General features: G+C 39.3%; 1 protein-coding gene across 9 annotated transcripts in view; it reads left to right on the top strand.

Moving 5' to 3' along the window:
* Positions 1–24838, top strand: part of Trappc8 (trafficking protein particle complex subunit 8) — an 80756-nt gene extending 55918 nt beyond the window's left edge. For all 9 annotated transcript variants that reach the window (XM_042264341.2, XM_042264343.2, XM_042264342.2 and 6 more), the window contains 11 exons: positions 1469–1623; positions 5761–6203; positions 8057–8204; positions 10263–10359; positions 11682–11750; positions 11850–11908; positions 15485–15655; positions 19239–19340; positions 21402–21547; positions 22752–22841; positions 23827–24838. In XM_042264341.2, coding sequence (XP_042120275.1) covers positions 1469–1623; positions 5761–6203; positions 8057–8204; positions 10263–10359; positions 11682–11750; positions 11850–11908; positions 15485–15655; positions 19239–19340; positions 21402–21547; positions 22752–22841; positions 23827–24061 — 1715 coding nt within the window. In that variant the 3' untranslated portion in view covers positions 24062–24838. The remainder of the gene's footprint in view (positions 1–1468; positions 1624–5760; positions 6204–8056; positions 8205–10262; positions 10360–11681; positions 11751–11849; positions 11909–15484; positions 15656–19238; positions 19341–21401; positions 21548–22751; positions 22842–23826) is intronic.
* Positions 24839–25159: the final 321 nt, after the last annotated feature.

The raw sequence follows: 25159 nt of genomic DNA, 5'->3' as shown, positions 1-25159 counted from the left end.
AATATTCTTGGTGCCCTAAATAGTATTCTCTGTAGACTTTGAAGAAAACTAAGATACATACATGCACTTCACATGGTTTGGTGGGTTTTGTTTGCTTGATTTTTAAATAATTCGGAGAACTCTATAGTTAATATATAGTCGGGTGAGTTTAGGTTGAAAAGATGCTGTGAAGGGAGTTTGTAATAAACTGCTGTAGTTCCAGCACTTTATTTTTGTAGATGTATCTTCTAACAAATTAAAATTGACTGCCGTTCATGTGGTTGGTGTGAATTTAGCATTCATAATAAAAGCTGATTATTAACAGTGGGAATCTCTTGGAACACTTGCTGACTTTCACGCTTGTAGTTAACATTTCCACTGGGACATAAGAGAAACTCAAATAGAAAGGATCAATCAGTGGGTTTTGTTCCTACACAAAAATTGAGTATGGTCTTTTGAGTTTTCGTACTGTCTTTCTGCTTCCTGTTTGATAGGCAGGTTAGGCAGGTTATTTGTAAGTAGTCTTGCTAATTTATTACATTTTAAAGCAGTGTGAGTGAGTATTGAAATTTTTTTTTAACTTTCCTTTCTCACTGGTACTTAACCCTTAATCTAGTACCACAGAATTTTGATTTTCCATAAAATATTGCTAACAGGGTGCTAAAACAAAATACATTAAAGATCATAATTTATGTTAGTGTGTGACAGTGACTGTGAGTTAACATTAAAACAAGTCCCATCTTATAAACAGAATTTTCATGACATTTTAGTGTAGCTACTTTTCATGCAGAATGTTCATAGGGATCTGGGCATAATAGTTTATGGAAGCACTACATTGTATATCTCATCTGGAACCGCCAGAATGATCAAAGGCCCTGAATAGCCTTCCGGAAAGGTGGAGCTGTTTGCCCACCCTAGCTCTTTCACACGTGTGAGTACATGGTTTACTTGGGTGAAACCTCACATGAATATTGAAGAAGTTAAAGAGAAAACTTTCTGTATTAGAATTTTCATTCTTCAGCCTTTTGAGAAGATATAGCTAGTTATATGTCTTCAAAATAATGCTATATTTGGTATGAGTAAAAGTAAAAAGCTGACCTGTTTTATGTTTTACTTTTTATTTTTATGTTTTATTTTTTAATACGTTACTTAATATTTTCTTATGGCCCACTGGGCCAAAGATAGTTGTTCTCGCATTTTTTTTGATGAATAAGGATACTGGTTTTTAAAGACTGCTACTCAATGATGAGTAGCCTTCATGCAACATAAGTAAATAAAAAAAAAAAATGAGATGTTGAATAGCACACCATAGATGATGTTAAATATGGAATAAAGTATACTTAGTGTTGTAATTACATGTGTTACTCAACAATTACATGGGATTTATGGAAATTTATAGCATTTATTTATAGTATTCATATATTCAAGTTAAATTAAATCATCAAACCTGTCATATTATTTTTAGGGTATTGATTTTTTTTAATTTCAGGAAAACATTCTTTGAGTATGTCAGTCCGAGGGAGACAGGACTTAGAGATTCAGGGCCCTCGACTTAACAACACGAAGGAGGAGAAGACATCTGTCAAGTACGGTCCTGACCGGCGTTTAGACCCTATCATCACCGAGGAGATGCCGTTGCTGGAGGTATGGGGCTTCTTCCATCAGGACTGTAAAAGTTTGCAGAGCCAGATAATGTTTTATAGAAATTAATTTTAGGTTGAGGTTGTTGATAGTATATTGAACTGTACTTTCTGTTGTGGTCTGTTTTAAGGCAGGGTCTCTCTACGTAGTACTGGCTGGCCTTGAACTCACAGAGATCTGCCTCCTGAGTGCTGAGAACTGCACTGTTAAACTATTGTTAAGCTAGCTAAATGGTTCTCATTGATAGAGGTCAGGCTATGTGCAAATTGACATTCCACCACAGTCATGCTATAAGATAGAATCCTGAACATATTAATAGAAACTGGGGGAATATTCATAACTCAGCACTTTGCTTATTGAACTTGATGACCCTTTTGCAGTGTATAAAAATAATATGTGAGTGAATGCTCATAGACAGTGTAAGCAGTATGTGGGGATGAATGCATCTGGAATGTAACCCAGACTCAGACAGATGACCTATAGTGTGTGTGTGTGTGTGTGTGTGTGTGTGTGTGTGTGTGTGTGTGTGTATACATGTATATACATATACACGTGTATATACATAGATAAATATCTATGCGTGCAGATGAGCGGGACTGTAGGCTAGGCCACTAGTAAGGAGACCATGAGAAAAAGGTGTTGAGGAAGGAGGGAGAAGCAGTAGGATGTGACATGTCCATGGAAAGGCTGTGTGGGGACATGGAAGAGTACAGGGTTGCCCGGGGCCATGGGGGAGATGGGAGAATGTTTATAAGGACCATAATGAAATCTAAAACTATATGTGTTAGTTTTTAGTTTCCCTGATAGGGAAGTTAGTAAGTGATCACCTTTCTCCAAAAGGTGCTTGTAATATGATCCCAAAATGGTATTTATGTTTTTAGACCTAATGGTCTTAAGTATAGTGTTGGTAGTTAGTTATAAATAGTATCATGTAGCATGGTTGGGTGGTGGTAGTGTTGTGTATTAAGATGAAATAATTTTTGAGCTGCATACATTCTGCTCAGATCTAATACATTTTAAGGCAGAGAGGCAAAATTTAATGGGGGGTGGGGAGGATACAGGCCCAAATGCTGTTTTCTTTTTGATAAATATTTTATGTATGTTTTAGCTTTATTTGATATTTGTTCATGTTGAGGATTTTTATTTATCTAAATTCATATTTAGCTTTTTATTTGTTGTTTCTTTGTTCTATATTGACTCTTTCAGTTAAAACTTCTCAGTTAAGTTAAATATTATTGACTGATTGTGATGCTGGGGTTCAAACCCAGGGCCTCACATGTGCTTGCTATGAATTCAGCCATTGAACCTGCTCTGTCTTATTTACTGATGTCTATATGCTTTAAACATTTTATTCTTTCCCTTTCCTTGTGGTTTTCTTCACATTTCTCTTGCGTGAGTGTATGGATGCACTTACAAATAGAGTACGCTTGTCAGAGGATGGTGGTTTTTCTCCTGCCATGTGAGCTTGAAGGTAGAACTCCAGCCCAGACCTTCCCCTGTTTGTGGAGTCTGTGGAGCCCAGGTTGACCTGGGATTGCTAGTCTTCCCACCTTGTCTGCCCAGTGCCTAGGCACCCTGCCTGTCATACTTGTGTTTTAAATTGAAGGCGTGTGTTCTCCTGACTGTCAAGGGTAAGAACAAAGTTTGTTTCTAGTCCTAGTACTTTTAGTGGGGTGCAGGCTGCTCATGATGCCATCTTTTTACTGATATTCTGAAAAATATCCACACTTTTTTCCCCCCAAGTTTTTATTATTTGTTGAGATAGGGTCTTACTATGTTAGCCATAGCTAGTCTGGAACTTGATATTTAGGCCAGACTGGCCTGAGATCATCAGCCTACTTCTTCCATTTGAGAGTTGGGATTAAAGACATGGGCCACCATGTGTGGTTGTCTGTTTGCCACTGTGTGCTACCTATTTGATTCAGTGGTATTTCCACATTTTGGTGTGTGTCATATCATGTCTTTAACATGGCAAGCCCAACCTCCTAATGTCCCACTTACCTATCCCAGCTTTAAGTTCTTACAGTGGTAATTCATTGACATCATGTAGTTGTAGGTAAGATTAGCACCCAGGAATAAATTGAGACAGATTGTATTTAAATGCCATGTTAAGTATGCTCTTTTATAGTTTAAAGTCATAGACGTTTGTCTGGAATTCTATAGGTAACAATTTATGAGAGCTTACTTTCAGAAGAGGATATTCTGATCACTATAGTAAGTTTTCAAAATAAATTAGTAGAGGTCACCAAAATACATTAAATTCTACTAGTTTGCAGTTTTTATTAAACCATATAATTGAAATGTTCCTTAGTTATTAAAGCTGTTAAAAGTATAACCAGACAGAGCTGGGCGGTGGTGGCACACGCCTTTAATCCCAGCACTCGGGAGGCAGAGCCAGGAGGATCTCTGTGAGTTCGAGGCCAGCCTGGTCTCCAAAGCGAGTTCCAGGAAAGGCGCAAAGCTACACAGAGAAACCCTGTCTCGAAAAACCAAAAAAAAAGTATAACCAGACAGGGGAACGGGAAGGGATGGGTTGTGAGTGGTGGCACACACCTTTAATTCCAGCACTTGGGAGGCAGAGGCAGGCAGTTCTCTGAGTTTGAGGACAGCCTTGTCTACAGACTGAGTTCCAGGACAGCCAGGGCTACACAGAGAAACCCTGTTTGGAAAAAACAAAGGGAGGGAAGTCCAACTTTTGTATTTCTTTAACTTAATAATTTTACTTTTTTTTTGAGAACTTCATACATGAGCCATATTCATCTACATTACTCTCATTCCCTCTAACTGCTCTAACTCCTCCACCTATGTTCTCTCTCCCAAATCTGTGACCTCTCTTTTTTAATTAGTGTGTGTGTGTGTGTGTGTGTAATAAGTAAATAAGTAAGCCTTCTGAGTCCGTTCAGTTTTGTACATGTGTCCATGTGTCCAGGGCTGGCTACTTGGGATTGGGTGACCTCTGTGAGAGCTCATTGCTTCGGTCTCCTTTCTTGTCAGCCATTGACATCTGTAGCTCTTCATCTGGGGTAGGACCACATGGAATGTCCCCTGTCAGTGTTCTTTATTAACTGGTGCTGTCGTTCTGCTGGGCTTGTTCAGGCAACCACATTGTTGGGAGTTCATGGCTAAACCTTCTCTGTCGTATGTAGGAAACAGCAGTAGCAGACACCCTGGTCTCTGGCTCTTCCAGTCTTCCTTCCCCCTCTTCCTTGATGCTTCCTAAGCTTTAGGTGCAGAGGTTGCAGCAGGTCGTGCTCTCAGATGGCACACAGTTGTAGATAGAGCTGTATTCTCAGTCTCAAACTCACTACAGGAACCAGGTACTGTCATTGGCTTAAACTTGGTGGAACTTAGCGGCTTTTCAATTCCCATCCATCCTGTGTTTGGAACTGCTTGTGTTGGTCATGTTTGTTCTTGTGTGGCAGTTTGAACCTTGTGCATCTGAGAGCAGTGTTTGGAAGGAGGCCACTTCTTACTCTGTAGAAACAACTAATGTTGGCTGACCAGTCTTGTAAAGAATGAAAATTTTTATGTATTTGGGGTTGAAATGAGGACCAGAGGCCATCTGTGTGAGTGCTGGGGTGTGTTTTCAAGAGTTTGATTTTGTCTGTTATGTGTTAAATCACTAGGAAGTCATTAAGTTTCTAGTCTTGGTTTCTTAGCATTTGAGTGGTCTGATTTATGCCTAGTTTTATTCACAGGTTGAAAAATCCTCCATTTGCCCCCATTGAGTTATTAAAAGCCTGGGTTATGTGGAGCTTTTGGACTTTAAAGTTGTGAACATGGGATCATGGGTCTGGTCTCTATGTTCTCTGTGAGAGCCATGGTTATTTACTGATGCAGTTAGATACTTTTAAACTTGACAGTGATAAACCAAGACTCATTTTCATCTAATTTTTAGAGTCATTCAAAATAGCTCGTAACTTGTCCATAATCTACATAGTGATGCAAGTTTGACAAATTAGTCATCTTGTTCTTGTATTTTAAATTCAGAATTTAAAATCTGAGTGGCAAAAAACATTAGATGCTTGATTCAGAGATAGAACTATGAAATAACTTGTTCTTTTAGAAAACAGTTTCAGCGTTGCTCATCAGAGGCTCAGAATTTTAACAGTGTAATAATATTTTTTCCCTCCAATGCAGGTGTTCTTTATACATTTTCCTACAGGGCTCCTCTGTGGAGAAATCCGGAAAGCATATGTCGAATTTGTCAATGTCAGCAAGTGTCCTCTGACTGGATTGAAGGTTGTGTCTAAACGTCCGGAGTTCTTCACTTTTGGGGTCAACACTGCTGCTCTAACACCACTGAGCCCTTCCACATCTGAAAACTGCAGTGCTTACAAGACGGTAGTTACAGGCGCTGCCTCTGCAGGCACGGCACTTGTGTCTTGTGCGTCTTCTGGAGACTTTGGGACCAGCACAGGACAGCAGCTGGAGGCCATCCCAGTCCCCCTTCCTGATGCCGTGCTGCTCCCCGGGGCTTCTGTCCAGCTGCCAATGTGGCTTCGAGGGCCAGACGAAGAGGGTGTCCATGAGATTAACTTTTTATTTTACTATGAAAGTGTTAAAAAGCAGCCTAAAAGACGGTGGGTAATTTAACACTTTTAAAGTGTAAGATCCGTACTTAGTGTGTTTACGTATTTGAATAAATAGTTGGTACTTGTTAATATATTATACATCATCATTTACTAAGAAGTCACCATGTTCCTGACTGGGTGGTGGTGGCGGCGGCGGCGGCATTGCACGCCTTTAATCACAGCACTCGGGGGGCAGAAGCAGGTGGACCTCTGAGTTCCAGACCAACCTGGTCTATGGAGCAAGTTCCAGAACAGCCAGAGCTACACAGAGAAACCCTGTCTTGAAAAACAAAAAACAAATAAAAAGATACTGTCTCTCAAATTATGTATGATGTTTATATCTGAATTTGTTATAACTTAATTCTAGGTAGCTAAGAATGGGGAAAAAATAGCTACATGAAGTTTTGTTTTGTTTTTTAAATAGAAAGTGAAAAACTCAAATTTTTTTTTTTTTACTTTTTTTTAAAGTCTATAAACTTACTGATTCTTTAATAGATTTAAATGCTGTGTCATATGTATATCAAGCCCCCTTCCGTACAGCATCCTTTTGTAAGAAGATGATTTTGGTATGTATGGGAAATGTGTGTGCAGTGGTGTTCCAGTGGACAATCGCTTAAGATCTCCAACCTCACTGTTGTACAACTTCAGACCTACATGTTTCACAGCAGAATTCGAATACTACTGCCATCTTTATAAAATTAACATTTGTTTTATTCTGTAGAATATCGAAATGTCATGTGAAACAGTATAAGGACAAAAATAGGAAAATACTTGAAGTGATGGTACAGTTTGGGGCCTTAATAATGTGAATTCTCCTTAAGATGATGCTGCATTGTGGGTTCTTAGTAATGTGGATGCTCCTTAAGAGGATGGCCACAGCACTCTGGCCAGGGGAGCGTTAGAGCCGAGGTAGTGAAAGGGGCTTCAGAGGGCAGAGGGACTCCAGGACATGGGTTCCCGAGTCAGCCACTCCAGTGCGGTTTACCAGTTAGAATAAGAACTGAATGCTTTTGCCACAGTACAAACTGTGGGAAAGAGGTCAAGTAGGGTTTGATGTGGTAGCACATGCCTGTAATTGGGGAGATGAAGGCAAGAGCAGGAATGTAAGGCCATCCTGAAACAACACAGACTTTGGCTTAAAAACTAGACATTGCATTTGAAATGTGCAGTTTTGAATACCAAGTTAAAAGTTGAAGTTTCAGGCCTGGGGATATGTGCCTCAGTGGTTAAGAGTTCTTGCTGTTTTTCCAGAGGACCCATGGTTGGTGCCCAGCATTCATATTGGGTGTAATCCAGTTCTTGGTAGTCTGGTGCCTTCTTCTGGCCTCTTTGGATACCCATACATATGTGCACACATAAATACACAAATTAAGAAAAAAATTAAGTTGTGGTTTTATTGGTAGTTTTAATTTTGAGACTTATTTATTTATTTTGAGACAGTATCTCATTATGGTAGCCTTGGCTAGCCTGGAACTCACTGTAGACCAGGTTGGCCTCAAACTCACAGAGATCATTCTACCTCTGTCTCCTGAGTGCTGGGATTAAAGGTGTGTGCCACCATACATTTTGGGAGCATCTTTGGGACCTCTTTTAAGAGAGAAGGTGTATATGTTTTTATGTGAAGGTTATTTTCACTATGTCATGGTTTGATGAGCAGGAAAAAAGCCTAGAGCCAGGATTACTGTTAATTTTCTTCTAAATTGAGAAGAAACAATTGGACTGAACTTAGTCTAACTATAATTTGTTTTCTGGTTTTATGCAATCCTGGAAGTTACCATGTTTCTGGTCTTTATTTAGATTTAGAGATTTGTAACATAGGGAGAGACTCTTAGATTCAGTTTGCATGTGTTTTTAATCTTCAGACACAGAATATTAAGACACACTGCAGTTATTTGTACTAGCCGGTCTTTGAACGTGCGAGCAACTGTCTGCAGAAGTAATTCACTTGAAGATGAAGAAGGCAGGGGAGGCAATATGCTAGTCTTTGTGGATGTGGAAAATACCAATACTGTAAGTTATTTTAAAGCTGAATTTTGTTTAAAGTGTATTTAGAAATGTTTGGTTTTGGCAAATGTTTTTTCCTACAGTTTAGCGTAAGTAGGGATTTTAGAACTATTCACATAGTCTAGTATGAAAACATGTTAAAATTCTCCACTGGGTTTCATTTTGTGAAAGGATCTGCTGATAATAGTATGGTACATCGGTGTCAGGTGTAGTATTTGGTGATACAGTCTGAGAGGTAATGAAGTGTGTGTCGTTCTGTAAGGATTTCACATTCCGTATTACCGTAATAGCCCTGTTCTCACATGCTCTGACAGTACCATTCCCTTTATAAAAGACATTTCTCTCTGTACACTCCAAAGTCAAGAAGCTGATTGTGAAGCTTATAGAGCCTCAAGTTGATCAATTCAGATACTTATCAAATGTTATCAGTTCTGTAATGCTTGCTTTTGGTTTCATAAGTCTGTGAAACCACTTTTTAAGAAACATTGAGGTTTATTGTGCCGAAATGTTGGTGATTTTTCACAAGACTATGTTCATTATTTGAGTAAGAAGATGTTAGTAATTTCTAGTGTCAGATTAGCTCTCACTTAAGGAAACATAACAGTTATATACAATTTAAGTTACACACTAGTTTGAGAGTTTTTTGTTGTTTCTCCCCCGTCTTATAGTGGCTCCTATGTGTTAGTCTAGGTAACTTTGAATTGTCAGCCTCCTGAGAGCCAGGATTATAGGCAAGTGGCAGGTGGCACTGTGCCCAGCTAATTGCTTGTTGTCCCCCCCCCCCACCTTTTTGAAAATGAGATATTTCTGGACAAAATGCATTAGAAGAAATGAGTGTCATACCACCCCCCCTTTTTTGAGAGAGAGAGATCTAGTCTCAAACATTCTGTAGTTGAGAATTACTTTGAACTTTTTTTTTTTTCAGATTTATTTATTTATTGTGTATACATTGTTCTGCCTGCATGTATGCCTGCATGCCATAAGAGGGCACCAGATCTCATTACAGATGGTTGTGAGCCACCATGTGGTTGCTGGGAATTGAACTCAGGACCTCTGGAAGAGCAGCCAGTGCTCTTAGCCTCTGAGCCATCCCTCCAGCCCTACTTTGAACTTCTAAGCCCATGCTTCTACCTCCTGAGCACTGAGATTATAGGCATGTATCACCACATCTGTCTTATAGAATGCTAGGAATTGGACACAGAGGCTTCATGAATGCCAGGCCAACTGAACTATTACCCTGTCTCAGAAAGTGTCATAGTTTAGTTAAAAGTCCACAACCAATTTATTCTTTCTCTCTTGAGTCATTCTGTAACCAGAGAAGTCTGAAACTTGAGATGTAGTACGTAAACCGTGGTCCTTTTGTTCTAGCCTCCCAAGTGCTGAGACTGGATGTGAACTGCCATGCCTGACTTACAAATAATTTTGATGATTAAATACTACCAGAATTAGTAGATTCTAATAACTTTATGTATGGATATATATTATACTATGAATATATAATATACTAATATATTTCTTCAGTGAAATGTTGCTTTCTCCCAAGTGTTAGAGGATTTGAATAACCTTTTGAGATACATATTGTTGAATTATTTCATATACATATTACATCTAATGTTTTTATTTTATTTCTGAAGATTTGTTTTTATTTTATGCATATGAATGTTCTGTCTGCTTATATATAACTATATGTGTGCCTCGTGTCCATGGAGGCCAGAAAAAAGGGCTGGATTCTCTGGAAACGGAATAGATTATTGTAAGCTGCCATGTGGGTGCTGAGAACTGAACCTAGGTCCTCTGGAAGGAAGCTCAGCAAGTGCTCCTAACCACTGATCCATTTCTCTAGCCCCTGCAAATCTAGGTGTTTTGTGCCCGCCCCCATTTTATTTTCCCTATGCTGGGAATTAAGTGGGGCCTTGTACATGAGGTCAGTGCTCTACCATTGAGCTCCTTCCCCACCCTCTACTGTTACTTTTGATTGATTTGAGTGGCATCTGATTTTGTCCTCACTGGAGTATTTTACCTCGGTTCCTTTAACCTCAGGTGACTTGTGTGTGTCTTTGACAGAGTGAAGCAGGGGTTAAGGAGTTCCACATGGTGCAGGTGTCAAGCAGTAGCAAGCACTGGCAGCTGCACAAATCCGTGAACATCTCTGAAAACAAAGGTCTGTGCCCTTACCTCACACTGATCTCACGGGGGAGGGAGGATTGGGTCACTCACTTCCTTGTTGTTGGGAGCACACACATGAAGATGCAGCTGAAGGGAGGAAGGGTGTTTGGGCTGCAGTGTGAAGGGATACAGTCCATCCATCCTTTCAGGGAGGGCACAGGGGCAGGGGCATGACACAACAGGTCACACCGCATCTGCGTCAGCAAGCAGAGAGGGTGGATAGGAAGTGGGACTAGGCGTCATACCTCAGGATCTGTCTGTCCCAGTTCCCACTTCCACCAGCAAGACACCACTAGCTGCGGACCACTTGTTCAAACACTAGCAATAGGGGCTTTTAACACTTGAAGAATAGGAGTTAACTGAACATGTGGAGAAATCTGTATAGTCAGAGTGCATGGCATATTCATGTTTACTGGAGAAAAATTGGTTGTGGCTTTAGTGTAAACTATGCTGCTACTCATGTAGACTTTAGTAGCCAGCAAAATACATCAGCATTTAATTTTTTTACTTTTATCTATTTTTGTATTTGTATCTGTGTGCATGTAAACATTCATTTTCCACAGCACACAGGTGGAGGCCAAAGGACAACTTGGGGGAGTCAGTTCTCTCCTTCCACCATATGGATCCCAGTATTAAACTCAGGTCATCAGACTTGGTAGCAAGCACCTTTACCTGCTGAGCCATCTCTTTGGTCCTATAAGACTGTTTTAAAGCCAGATACAGTGGTAGGAAAATACACTATGGCAAAATGTAATGTGGAGAAGTCCTAAAAGGAAATGACTGAAAAATACTGAAAGGGTGTGATCAAGGGCTAAGACTGCGGGGCCCCTAGAACTCCTCCCATGTTCTCACCTTTAGAACTTAGTGTTTCAAATATCACATGCAACACACACACACACACACACACACACACACACACACACACACACACACACACACACACACACACAGTCACATATGCTTGTGTATCTTAAGAGTCTGAATCTTAACCTTTTCAAGTGACCAATGAATATTCATTTCATTGAAAAGAAAGAAGATTCTTTTTCTTTTTTTGAGACAAGGCTATCTTAGAATTTATTATGTAGACCAGGCTGGCCTTAAACTCAGAGATCCACTTGCCTCTGCCTCTTGAATGCTTGGACTAAAGGCGTGCATCTCCACATCCAACCAAATGAAACCTTTTTTTTTTTTTTTTTTTTTTTTTTTTTTTTTTTTTTTTTTAATAATTTTGAATTGCTTTCCGTTTTGACGAAGGAAGTCTGAATAATGAATTGGGCTCTGCACATGTTGTAACCTGAGAAACATTTTTATTCCTAGATGCCAAACTTGCCAGTAGGGAGAAAGGAAAGTTTTGCTTCAAGGCAGTAAGATGTAAACAAAAAGAAGGTAAATTTGTTTTACTTTGACACTTTCTTAAATGTCTGTTTTATATCTTACAGCAGTGGCCTAATTAGTTTGTTTTCCTGTGGTTTTTTTTTTTTTTAGCTGCTATACAGTCCTCCGAAAAATACACTTTTGCAGATATCATCTTTGGAAATGAACAGGTATGCAAAGATGCACATTAGTATTTGACGTAAAAATCGTAGTTTTGGCTTATCTCTCTGTTCTGAAAAAACTGTAGCGTCACTAATAATTATCTTTGAATAGTGAGCATATGAACTTCATTGAGTTTTACAACCCACCTTTAATCCAAGCATGCCATATGGACTGTACCACTTCAGTTACGTAAAACTAACTTCTGAAAATATCCAGTGAAGGAAGCATAGTGCTTGGGAGTTTAGAAAAGCCAGAATTACTTGAGGAAACTTTTCTGTTTAGCAAAAGTGGCCAAAGTACAGCCACAGTTTTCTAACTAGAACCTCTGTTTCTAAGTCTGCTTAAATTTCTTTTCTCATGTTGTCATCTTCAAATTTGGGCATATTATATGGTTCCAAGACCTGGAAACTTTGGGTACATAGGCTGTCTTGGAATTGGAAAGATTTTTGTAACATTTGATCATAATATGCATTAATCACCTGGAGCAAGCTTTTCAAATGTTAAGAAGTATGCGGTTGGGATCTTGTTAAGGTACAGTTGCAGTTTGTCAGGACTGTGGTGGAAACTGAGGTTCTATGTGGTTGTCAGTTTCTAGGTAATGCTATAGACCTTAGTAGTGGCTCAATCTTTAGACCTTAGTTTTGAGTGTCCAGGTGTAGAGAATTTTGTTAGGATAAAGGCTTTTCTTCCCCACTTCTGAAGTTCCATTGTGATCTACAATAGAGTTTGGGAATATGATTTTTAAATTTTTTTTTTGAAGACAGGGTATCATGTAAGTCCAGCCTGGCCTCGTAACTCCTTATATAGTCAAGGATGACCTTGAACTTCTCTTCTTCCTGTCTCTACCTCCTGAGTTCTGGGATTACAGGTTTATGTCACCATACATGGTAGGATTGAAGGCCTATGGGACCATGTGTGGTGGGATTGCAGGCCTATGGGACCATGTCTGGTGGGATTGCAGGCCTATGGGACTATGACTGGTAGGATTGCAGGCCTATGGGACTATGACTGGTAGGATTGCAGGCCTATGGGACCATGTCTAGTGGGATTACAGGCTTATAGCACCGTGTCACCATTTCTGACCTTCCGTGTGGAGCTGGAGGTTGAACACAGAGATTTGTAAATGCTAAACCCTCAATCTATCAACTGAGCTATGTCCCTAGCCTGGAACATGCTTTAACATTTTGTTTTAATTAATTAATTTTGTGTGTGCTCACATACATGTGCTTGTGTGTGCCATGGTGGATGTGTAGAGGTCCGAGAGGACCACTTTCTGGAGTCAGTTCTCTTTTCCCTGCTTGAGAAAGGGTTTCCCCATGTCTCTTCTGCAGTGCTCTTTATGTTCCCAGGCTAGCTGGCCTTCAAGTTTTGGGCTGCTTCTCCTTTGTAAGCACCTTCACTTTACCATAAGGATGCTGGAATTAAGATGTGGGCTCTAGGCATCCACTTGAGGTTACCAAGTTTGTGTGACAAGTACTTTTGCCTGTTGAACCATCTCCCTGCCTTGTGCATTTTTAACAAGCTCTGCTGTAACCTGGGAGGTCATCTAGGGAGCCACCCTCTCATCCTGTATAATTGTTCTGTTAATGAAATGACTTCTTCATGTTCCTTAACAATTCCAGACATCTCTAAAGTATTGCATTTCTCTGATCAGGAGTTTTACATTACTCACTGCTGTGACAATATTTGAGGAAGCAGCTGTTGAAGGAATATCTCAAAGCTACGAAGCTCCAATAATTACAAAGCATGTGTGATTTTAAATGTTAGAGTTAGCAGTATTTTAGGTATTCACTTGTATGTTTTCATCATTTCTTTTTCTTTGTTGTCTTTTTGTTTGTTTATTGTGATGCTGATGATCCTAGGGGCTTAAACCTAGGATCTTCCATATGCTAGGCAAGCACTCTACCACTAAGCTATAATCCAGTCCTCTTTTACTTTGTACTTTGAGAAGGGTCTCACTAGTTGCCTCTACTGGAATTACAAGCCTAAGCCACCAAACCTGGTGGATGAGTTTTTAATTTTATTTTAAAATAATTAATTTGGGGCTGGAGAGATGGCTCAGCAGCTAAGAGCACTGACTGCTCTTCCAGAGGTCCTGAGTTCAATTCCCAGCAACCACATGGTGGCTCACAGCCATCTGTAGCAAAATCTGTCTGGCACCCTCTTCAGAATTAAAAAAATAAATAAATAAATTCCTAAAGGCTTCAGTAGAACCCTTAAACTATATTAAAACTGCAATTTTTGTTGTATTTGTTGTTAAAAAATATTGCACATAAGTACCAAAGAAGGCAGAAACAAAGCTCCTGTTTTGAAGTATCTGGTTGAATAAGACCAAGTACTACAGATTAAGGAGAAAATTATGGGGATGATATTTTATCAGAAAAAGTTCATCAGAAGAGAAAAAAATAGGATGTAGTTGGAAGTTTTCCTATGTCCTGCCCGGCACAGATCTCTCCCACTCACATCCCCCAAGTAAACACACAGAGGCTTATATTAATTAAAACTGCTTGGCCATTTGCTCAGGCTTATTACTGACTAGCTCTTACACTTAAATTAACCCATAATTCTTATGTATGTTTAACCACATGGCTTGGTACCTTTTCTCAGTTCTGCCTTGTCATCTTGCTTTCTCTGTGTCTGGCTGGCGACTTCTGACTCAGCCTTCCTCTTCCCAGAATTCTCCTTGTCTGCTTATCCCGCCTGTTCTTTCCTGGCTACTGACCAGTCAGCATTTTATTTATCAACCAGATCAGAGCAACACATATTCACAGCGTACAGAATGACATCACCCATCAATAGGTTTTTTTTTTTGGTTTGTTTGTTTGTTTTTTAAGTGGCTGGAGTGGGTACTGGGAACTGACCTCTTGTATTTTGGGTTGTGAGCCTACCCTTTAACAGCTGGGTCAGTTCTCCAGCCCAGCACGTATTTATTAACATTTAATATTTTCTTTGTATTGTGAAGCTTTACATATAAATGATCTTTGCATTGTAATCCATAAAACTGTAAATGTAGAGGTTTTACTGTGAGAGAGTATTCTGTGTTAGGGGAAATCCTATAAATTGAATCTTTTCTTACATTGTTTCTTTCAGGTAAATACAAAGGGCCATTTAATACCAGTGATTATCAATGTTATTTCATTAGATGCTGCCTGTATAGTTTCTTTTTAATTCAGCCAGACACCTCAAAAAGTACTCTTTTACAAAATTATTTAACAACAACCACAATGAAAATGAGTTTTAGTTCAAGGATCTGACTGATGTTTCTAGGGAGTTAAATGGATGAGAAGCACTTTTGTTTTATAGAATTGTAGTTTTTCTTCATCCTCCTGGACACTTGGAAAATCATGGCAATATAGATTACATTGGTATAACACCTTTTAAGGTTATAAACAATTTGCACTAAATCTTTTAAGTATTCAAATGGCCTTCACATATTTAGCTGCACAGACAAGAAATTGAGTGAACTTTGGGATATATGTAAGTTACAGAATTGTAAATTTTGGCAGAGTATATTTAAATGAGTAAGTTTTGACAGGGCATTTAATTAAAACATTTATGTAGACAAGTGATTTTTCTTTCCACAGATAATAAGTTCAGCAAGTCCATGTGCAGATTTCTTTTACCGAAGTTTATCCTCAGAGTTGAAGAAACCACAAGACCCGCTTTCTGCACATCCAGAGAAACCTGTAGACGATGCTGTGCGGCTGATTCAGAAGTGCAGTGAGGTGGACCTGAACATTGTCGTGTTATGGAAGGTAGTGCATTACATGCTGTCAGCAAGCCTCACTTAGAGACCTTTACGTTTTGTTTGTTTTGCATTTTGCGATAGGGTCTTTCTGTGTAGCCAGGTAGGCCTCAGACTCTACTCCTGCTTTAGCTCCAGGGATGCTGGAAATACAGGTGTGTACCATCACACCCAGCCTGGATGTTTGCCCACCCGCCTGCCTTCCTTCCTTTCCTTTTTTGTTGTTATTGTTACTGGGTTTTTTTGTTTGTTTGTTTGTTTGTTTTCTGTTTCATTTTGTTTTTTGAGACAGAGTCTCATTTTATAGCCCTGCTAGCTTAGAACTTGTTTTATATATATAGACCAGTCTGGACTTGAACTTATAAAGCTCCATCTTTGCTGGGATTGGACCTGTGTGCCACTATATTCAGCTCTAAATATTTTATTTTCAAATTGGAGAATAACTGTATACTCACATTTTTCTGATTAAAATTTTCACTTTCAATATTGAAATTATTTTATAACTTTTAGCCATTCTATCATAATGACTTTTTGAATGTTTTTGTCTAAAGGAGTTCAATAAAAGCAGATAGCTTTCTTCTGTGAGACACTGTTGTTTCTCTGTGTCACAAAGAGTATTGTGGTCATGCAGGTCAGTGAGAGCAGGTTCCATGAAACTGTCATGAGCACCTCCAGACACTGTTGTCTGGGCGCTCAGTTCCCGGCTCCGCGGCATTGGACTTGGTGCTGTTGGTGTTCCTCTCTTTGTGTGCCTTTCCTCCCTTTCTTATTTTTACCTTTATTTATTTATTTATTTATTTATTTATTTATTTATTTATTGCTAATGCAAGTAGTTTACATTTTGAAACCGTGCTGACTTTGCATGAACTTCAAATGAAACACTGCTTACATAAATTTTATATTTTTAAACATATAAAAAATGCATAGATTTGTGTTAAAATGACTATTATGTATTGTTATGTATTAGCTTGAAATTATAGGCTCTTATATTGATGCATTTAAGGTAAGATTTTGAGTAATATGTGCTATAATCTGTACTTAGTTGTCAAATCCACAATGATCTTGGTTGGGGAGAAAATTTTACTTTTTAAAAAATGGCCTGCTAATCATATGTAAAAGAAAACTTAAGGTGTAATCCTTGATAGAAAATAGAGATTAAATGTATTAAAGAATATGATACAAAGTTTAGTAGCAGTAAATACCTGGAGCTGCATTTATATTGAGTTGAGAAAATGTCTGTAAATTAAAGAGAATTAAAAAATACTTTTTCCCTCCATTTTTGGTTTTTATTTTTCTGACAGGATCTCATATAATCAAGGTTGGCCTTGAACTTCTTATCCTTCCAGTACCTCCCAAGTGCTGGGATTACAGGTGTGTGTTACCACACCAGCTAGCTACTGAACACTTGTAAAGTCATCTTAATTGTGGGATATCATGCACAGGAAGGGGAGGATTTGTGAATCAAAGCTATTCAGGACCAAACTCATATCTTGGGTGTCAAATTGTTTTGCTTTGAGGCAGGATCTCCTATGTAGCTCAGGTTGGCCTGGAAATGTCTACGTAAAAGATGTCTGACATTGTCTCAAGACTTCATCATTGAGTTCCTATAAAGGCTCAACAAGCAGCTGTTCAGCTCCTTACTTCTGGGTTCTGAGCTGAGCAGGCTGTGGGTTATCTTGTGCCTTAGGACAGCCGTACTTAAAAGTGTGACCCCCGAATTACAAGCTGTCACCAGTCAGTGAGTACAGAAATTGAAAGGAGTCAAACATTGAGACTCTTGCAGCATTCTGAGGGAGTCTCTTGAATCAAATGAAAATTTGGCTTATTAAAAACAAGTAATTCGCCGGGCAGTGGTGGCGCACGCCTTTAATCCCAGCCCTCGGGAGGCAGAGGCAGGCGGATGTCTGTGAGTTCAAGGCCAGCCTGGGCTACCAAGTGAGTCCCAGGAAAGGCGCAAAGCTACACAGAGAAACCCTGTCTCGGAAAAAAAAAAAAAAAAAAAAAAAAATCGCCAGACATGGTGGCACATGTCTTTAATCACAGCACTTGGGAGGCAGAGATAGGTAGATCTCTGTGATTTGAGGCCATCCTGGTCTACAGAGTGAGTTCCAGGACAGCCAGGGCTACACAGAGAAGCCCTGTCTTGCAAAACCAAAAAACCAACCAAATAAACAAAAACACAACTAAGTCAGGGCTGAAGAGATGGGTCAGGAGTTAACAGCATTGGGCTGCTCTTCCAGAGGACCCACATGGTGGCTCACAAACCCCGTCCCAGGGCATCCAACATTCTTTTCTGGCTTACTCAGGTACCAGGCATGCACACAGTGCATAGACCTACATGCTACCATGATGCACATAAAATAAATAAAATTAAAAACAAAACTCCAAATAAGTCTTGTATATTTGTATAATGTGACAGTACAGTAAATTAGAGCCATTGACAGATACTTCTCTAGAACAGAGTCAAATTCAAAAGGGAGAAAAAAATATAAATTGGGACAAATATCTTAAAATAGATGAATTCAGCTTGCTATTTACCAGTAGAAAAAAAGCCTTTTTAAAAACGTATGTAGCTAGATGTGGTGCCATGTGCCTATAATTCTAGTATTCAGAAGGCTTAAGTTTGATTCCAGCCTGAGCTACATATCAGATTCCACTCCAGCCTGTGATATCCAGTGAGACACTATCTAGGAAAAAATAACCAAAACCAAAAGAAATTGTGTGGATTCAAGTGGATATGCTGGTACACACCAGTAATGCTAACACTCATGGTGCTCAGACAGAATCACAGGTTTGAGGCCATCCTGGACTTCATGGTCTGACAAGGCATGGCGTTTTCACCCTCAGGATTCACAGTTTAGTCATCTGCGTTTTGACAGTCGAGTGAAGAAGCTTGTATGTTACTTGTTGGTTTTTAACCGAGATTCCCTAAGAAAGCAGTCTTTCTGGGACCTGTGGAGAGGACTCGGGGTAAAGTGCCTGCTGTGCAAGTGTGAGGCCCTGAGTTCAGATCCCCAGCACTCAGGGGAAGCCAGGCATTGGCCTGTGTCTGTAACCCCAGTGCTGAACGGAGAAAGTGTCCCCGGAGTTCCCTGGGAGCAAGCCTGTCAGGGAGCTAGCTCTGGGTTCAGTGAGAGAGCTGGCTGAGGAGTCCAGCATATGTTGAGTTCTGACTTTCACAGGCACCCACCTGCATGTGCTCGCTCTCTCTCTCTCTCTCTCTCTCCCTCTCTCTCTCTCTCTCTCACTCTCTCTCTCTCTCTCTCTCTCTCTCACACACACACACACACACACACACACACACACACACACACACACACTTCTTTGAAGTTTGAAAGTCTAGAGAAAACAAGGGGGAAAAATCAAGATTTATCTCTTTGAAATACTTGGGTCAGTCGAGTTTTATTAAAAAAGCAACAGATTCAGAGGGAGAGGTAGATGTTTTTTGATTGAATGGATAAATAAAGGTAATAAAGGTTCAAATGCTGACACGGAATTGTGGATAATTGATAGATACTAGGTGTTACAAGGTGGTTACTTTTGAGGTTTCTACCACGAGGGGAAGGTGACATTTCTGTTGGTTGCATTTTCAGGCATACGTTGTAGAAGATAACAAGCAGCTTATTTTAGAAGGCCAGCATCATGTTGTTGTTCGCACTCTTGGAAAAGAAGCCTTTTCACAGTCTCAGAAACAGGTAATGGCAGTTGCTGGGAGGCTGTTGGGACCCTTGTGTCTGCGTGTCGTTGTGCTTCCCTGTGCTTGTGACCTTTCTGCGCCAGGCCTCTCACCCCTCTGCTCCATCTTCTCTATTTTAAGAGAGGGTCTAGTTGCTCTGGCTGGTCTCCAACGTGCAGCCTCTGCATTGGCCTCTGGTTATGGAGTTAGAGGCATACATTACATGCCTAGTTTGTCTGAATTTCCTTCTTTGGCTACTGTTTATGTCTTTTCTCCTGACGGGTGATATGTAGAAATTTTCTGGTGTTATTTATATGATGAGGATTAAACCCTGAGCCTCACACATGATAGACCTACACTCTACCACTGAGCTATACCTTTAGCCCTTATTCAGTATAATTTAGAAGTCATGTTGTTTAGATGACTTAAATATTTTAATAATGGATTTTAAGACTTTTAACTAGATGAATTCTTTTTATTTTATAAGTGAACATTCTGCCTGCACATATGTCTGTGCACTGTGTGCATGCTTGGTGTCTATAGACAATGTATGAACACCATGTGCATGCAGTGCCCAAGAACTATATATGTGACCACGTACATGCTTGTTGCCCATGGACTGTCTATGCATGCAGTGCCCATAGACTTGGTAAGAAGGCATTGGGTCCTGGAAATGGGGTTATGAATGGTTGTGAACTGGGTCCTCTAGAAGAGTATCCAGTGCTCTTAACCACTGAGCCATCTCTCCAGCCCCAATAATGCATTTTTTAAACTTTAAAAATTAAAGGTAGTCATAAGTACAGAGTTCTTACAAATCGAAACACATTCTATTCCAAGACTGGGGTTAAGAAAAAGATCCCGGCAACTGTCCAGAAGCTCCTCCTGCCTTTCCTCAGCTCTTCGTTTTCTGGAGTAAACTGGACTGTTTGTATGTCTTAGAAGTCAAAAGCAGAGCTGCTGTTTGGAATCTGCAGATGTCCTATGGGGTTTATTGTCATCTAGGTCCTTTAGGCTAGGGTCATGTTTGTGAAATCTGTCCATGTTATAGCGCTTCAATTTTCAATGGACATGTCAGTGTAGGAACAATTATTTTCCAACCAAAAGAACAGTGGGTTCCAGGAACAACGACTGATTCCAAGGCTGAGGGAGGAGGTCTGCAAGGTGAGCTGCAAGACCTCGTGGTCCCAGAGTGTGAAGTGCCCACAGCTTCAGAAAGCATGCAGGGTGAAGTGCTCATGTCACAGAGTATTGCTGTTTTTTCCCTTGGTCCTCGTAAATACTGTGCACATGCAGTAGAATCGGCTGCAATGTTTAAACGATGCTCTTTGAAGTAAGTAGAGCTGTCTTGATGACCAGGATTAGGTGATTTTTATGCTGTTGTTCCCTTTCCTCCTTTAAGAAACTTAAAGTAATTTAGGGGCCTTATTCAGTAGCGCAGGCTGGCCTCAAGTTTGGGGTGTAGCTGAGGTTGGCCTTGAGTTCCTGATTTTCTTGCTTCTACCACCCAAGTGCTGAGATTACAAAGCATGGGATTGTAGTGGGCCACTGTGCCTGGTTTATAGGGTGCTGGGGCTTGAGCCGGTTCATGCCAGGCCATCACTAGGCCAGTTGAGCTAGCTCCCCAGTACGTGTTTGCTTTGAGTAATATATTTGAAATACTAAATCTATGAAACGATTGTATTTTCAAAATGGAAATTTTTTTGTTAGTTCTTGATCCTCAGCTGTTAAAACAGCTGTGGATAATTGAATATCCACAGCCTTAGTACTGAGCAGTTTTATTTAATGAGAATCACATCAACTGTTGAAGTGATTGGTTATGGAACCTAAATTTACATATAAGGAAATTATTAAAGTAATTAAGATCACTGAGCTAATGTGTAGAATCGTTAGGTAAACAGGAAATTAATGTTTATCCCTGATTATATTGTAAGTGGCAGTAGCTGCTAGTTTAAATAATAGCAAAAAAGAAAAAAATAGTCTTCATGATTTAGGTTGTCTTCACTGTTTTTTTAAAAAAGTTTGTATACTGTAAGTTTTATAAAGCATCATTTCATTATTAGTCTTTATTGTCTATTCTCAGGAGCCACCAGAAATGGAACTATTGAAGTTTTTCAGGCCAGAAAACACTACAGTTTCCACAAGACCATCAGTAGAACAGCTTTCTAATCTCATTAAAACAAGTCTTCACTACCCAGAATCATTTCATCATCCATTTCATCAAAAAAGGTATGAGGGTTATTTTTGTTAAATTTTTCTATGTACATGTACAGACACCCATTCTTAAAAATTAACATTATTTTGGTAACAGCATTAACCCACACAACAAAAGAAATTTAAAATAATATTGGGTCTTAAATGATTTAGCCTTTACTATAATTAGTATTTGCGAGTGTATGTGTATTGGGGGGGTGGGGCACGCATACACACACACCTTCAGTGTTACTGAGTGAGGATGGATGTTGCCCCAGACACTTCCGAGGTGTCTGTTTGAAGTGTAAGGTTTTTCATAAAGTCAAAAACCAGGGGGAAAAATTGTATTGTTTTGTTTTAGACGCAAATCAAACCTATAGCCTGATTTACAGTGGGACTCAGATTTAAACTATGTCATTCTGTAAGATTTTTTTTTACATCTATTTATATTGCACACACACACACACACACACACACACACATACATGCATTCTGTGGCATTCATGTGGAGGTCAAAGGACATTCTTTGGGAGTTAGTTCTCTCCTTCTACCATGTGGAGCCCAGGTATCAAACCCAGGCTGTCAGACTTGGCAGCAAGATGAGACAACTTTTCCTGGAGAATTTTTAAGTACTAAATATCATAGGGAATGATTTATTTATATTTTTGATAAATAACTTTAATGTATAAAATACTCCAGAAAGGTCTAACAGTCAGTGGGCCATAATGTCAGCTGGGTCTGAGGATGAGATGGGCGGTGGGACGGGTGAGGGCAGTCTGCAGAAATCTGCATCTCTTCTTTTAGAAGCATTTCAGTAAGGTGTGAGTCATCTAGCATTGGAGGATTAGATGGGCCCAGAAGAGTGTAAGTTCCTGGGGTTTCACTTGGGCTTGTGACTACACATTTGTAATTTAAATAAAGGAGATGCTGCAGACGGGAAACCTGCTCTCAGGGGCATAACGCCAGCACAACCTAAGCCACATTTATATCCAGGGACAATACTTTTGCTTAACAGTATTCCTTCTAGAAAATATGCATTCTGATATTTAGTATGGAGAGATTGTATTAATGTATTTTATTTACAAAATAAGTACCTAGCATGATTTTGTGACTCAGGTTTTCCTTACTTGAATTTGATTTTGAGCTTGTGTTCTGTTAAGTGTTCTTGTGTTGTTATTAAGAAGCTAGTTTCTATGAAGGAGGTGTTTGACTAGCGATTTTGTCTGTCTCTGTTCCACAGCCTTTGCCTAGTACCAGTGACCCTTTTACTTTCTAACTGTTCTAAGGCTGACGTAGATGTCATAGTTGATCTCCGGCATAAAACAACAAGGTAAGAATTTATTTTGTGAGAGGTTATTTTGTAGCCCAAAGTTTAGTATTATTTAAAGCAGTTCAGTGTTTGGAAATTATGCAAATCATTGCCTAACATGGATAAAATTAACTCAAGCACTGTTAGATTTATTTATATGGTATCAGAGAAGTGTTACAGAGCTATTAAATATCAAAGGTTTCTTTCACCCTGATTTGAAAATAATAATAAAAGAGTCTTAGATTATACTGCAGTACCCAGTACTTTTAGAGCTGCAGGTTTGTCTTAGGCATTTTTGTATTAGGAAATAAATCTTGGGCTGGAAAAAGGTTCAGTGGTCAAGAGCACTTGGTGCTCTTGTACAGGATCTGTGTTTGGTTCCCATCACCTGTGTGGTGGCTTACAACCATCTGTAACTCCAGTTCCAAGGGATCTGATATCTTCTTCTGGCTCTGCAAGTACCTGGTACACATGTGGTTCAGTGACACACGTGTAGACGGTGTACCCATACACATAAAGATGAGTAAATAAATCTTCAAAAACACAAAAGAAAGTCATATGAAGCCTATGCTGAATGTTTTCATGTACATCCCAGAAATGTGCATTAAAATCCAAGCATGTAGTCTGTATGTTTGTGTATCACAAACATTGAGTTGTGCTGTGTTTTTGGGCACTGGATTGTTCCCACTTTGGAGTTTTACAAAGTTTAATATCATGGGCATTCTTTTACATACAATTATTTTTATATGTGAATAATAAAGAGGTTAAGAGCTCAGTTTGAAATCAGGTTCCATTGTTGACTAGATGCCATTATGGGCATTAAGTGAAATAATCTACTTTTATCATTGTTCCTGGAAAATAGTAATAAGTATTATTAATAATAGTTCATTTCATAAATAATTCCTAGAAACAAAAGGATTTGATGAAGGAGAAATGTTAGTAAGACTTTAGAGGAAAAAAAAGTGAAAGAAAAAGTTTACAACTTAGTGTTTCTTTCTTTTTTTAGTCCAGAGGCACTGGAGACTCATGGATCATTCACGTGGCTTGGACAGACACAGTATAAACTGCAGCTGAAAAGCGAAGAGACGCAGAGTTTGCAACTGAAAGCATGCTTTGTTCATACAGGTGTTTATAACCTTGGGACTCCAAGGGTATTCGCCAAGTTATCGGACCAGGTTACAGTATTTGAAACAAGTCAGCAGAACTCCATGCCTGCTCTGATTATCATCAATAACGCCTGACCGCTGAGAGTCACGGATGGAGCCTGACTCTGGAATTAGTTTTTCAGCAGCGTTTGAAATACCCTCTTGTTACGGAAGTTCTCTCATCACTGCGAAGTACTGGGACTTGGCACTTGTTGACACACAGTACACTGGGCTGAGAATAGAATTCCATTTTGTTTTCTTTTAAAACTGGTAATAATTTACATGTTCATAATACAGAATTTCAACATATCCATACACTTCATTAAGCCGTGTCTTAAAAAGAAAAGCGTCGAAGTCTGCTGTTGCACCGTGCGGAGTGGGATGTGACTCTTGGAGATGATTTTGAAGAGGGAAAGGCCTTGCTGGCAAGACTGCCTGCCGCTAAGCCATTATTCTGCAGATCCCAGCTTTACTGTGAAGGTCTAGAGTGTTAATACAGTTTTTACAGGTTTTCTTGCCTTGCCTCACGCAGTTCTGTAAGATCGGTTTTGAACTTTGGCTACGGGCATTCGTATTTCAGTCTGGTGTCCCGATAGCTTATACATAACTGTAAAAAGAAAAGCTTTTCTGATGCTTTGAACATAGTTTTGGAAGGAATTTGACTTTATTCCCTCGCTCATCTCTTATTGTCACACTATTTCACAATAAGATTTTTGTCATTAAATCATATTCTTTATTATATAACTTTAACAATTAAGTTGATCTGTTTAAAATATAAATCTACTCAAGTTAAAAATAAGCTTTTCAAAAATGTATTATATTTATAACAAATTTACTGTAAATAGAATAAAGACATACTATTCACTGTATAAATTTATTAGATGCCTTTTTTAAAACCTAGCCCTGTGAGGACGTAATATATTCTTTATTTAAAATAAATGTCAACCGTACAGTAGGTACCAGCCTATTTTCCTGTGAAAGCTTCATCACCATTGTCCAAAAATGAAGCATGACCTTTGCTCGTGAAGAGCAAATGAAGTTTTTCTTTGCATATGTCCTGTTTGATACTGTATTCAGTTCTGCATGGTCTGGCCTCATCCCAGTGGGAAAATCATCTGCTTCCTGCACCTGTTGTCTACAGCTGCGCAGGTGTGCTGGTTACGGCCTTCCTGTTGGGAAGAAGTACAGCTTCTC

Source organism: Peromyscus maniculatus, chromosome 19, assembly GCF_049852395.1.
Source record: "Peromyscus maniculatus bairdii isolate BWxNUB_F1_BW_parent chromosome 19, HU_Pman_BW_mat_3.1, whole genome shotgun sequence".
NCBI lineage: Eukaryota > Metazoa > Chordata > Mammalia > Rodentia > Cricetidae > Peromyscus > Peromyscus maniculatus.
Note: the sequence above shows the minus strand (reverse complement) of the source record. Positions and strands in the feature narration are given on the sequence as shown.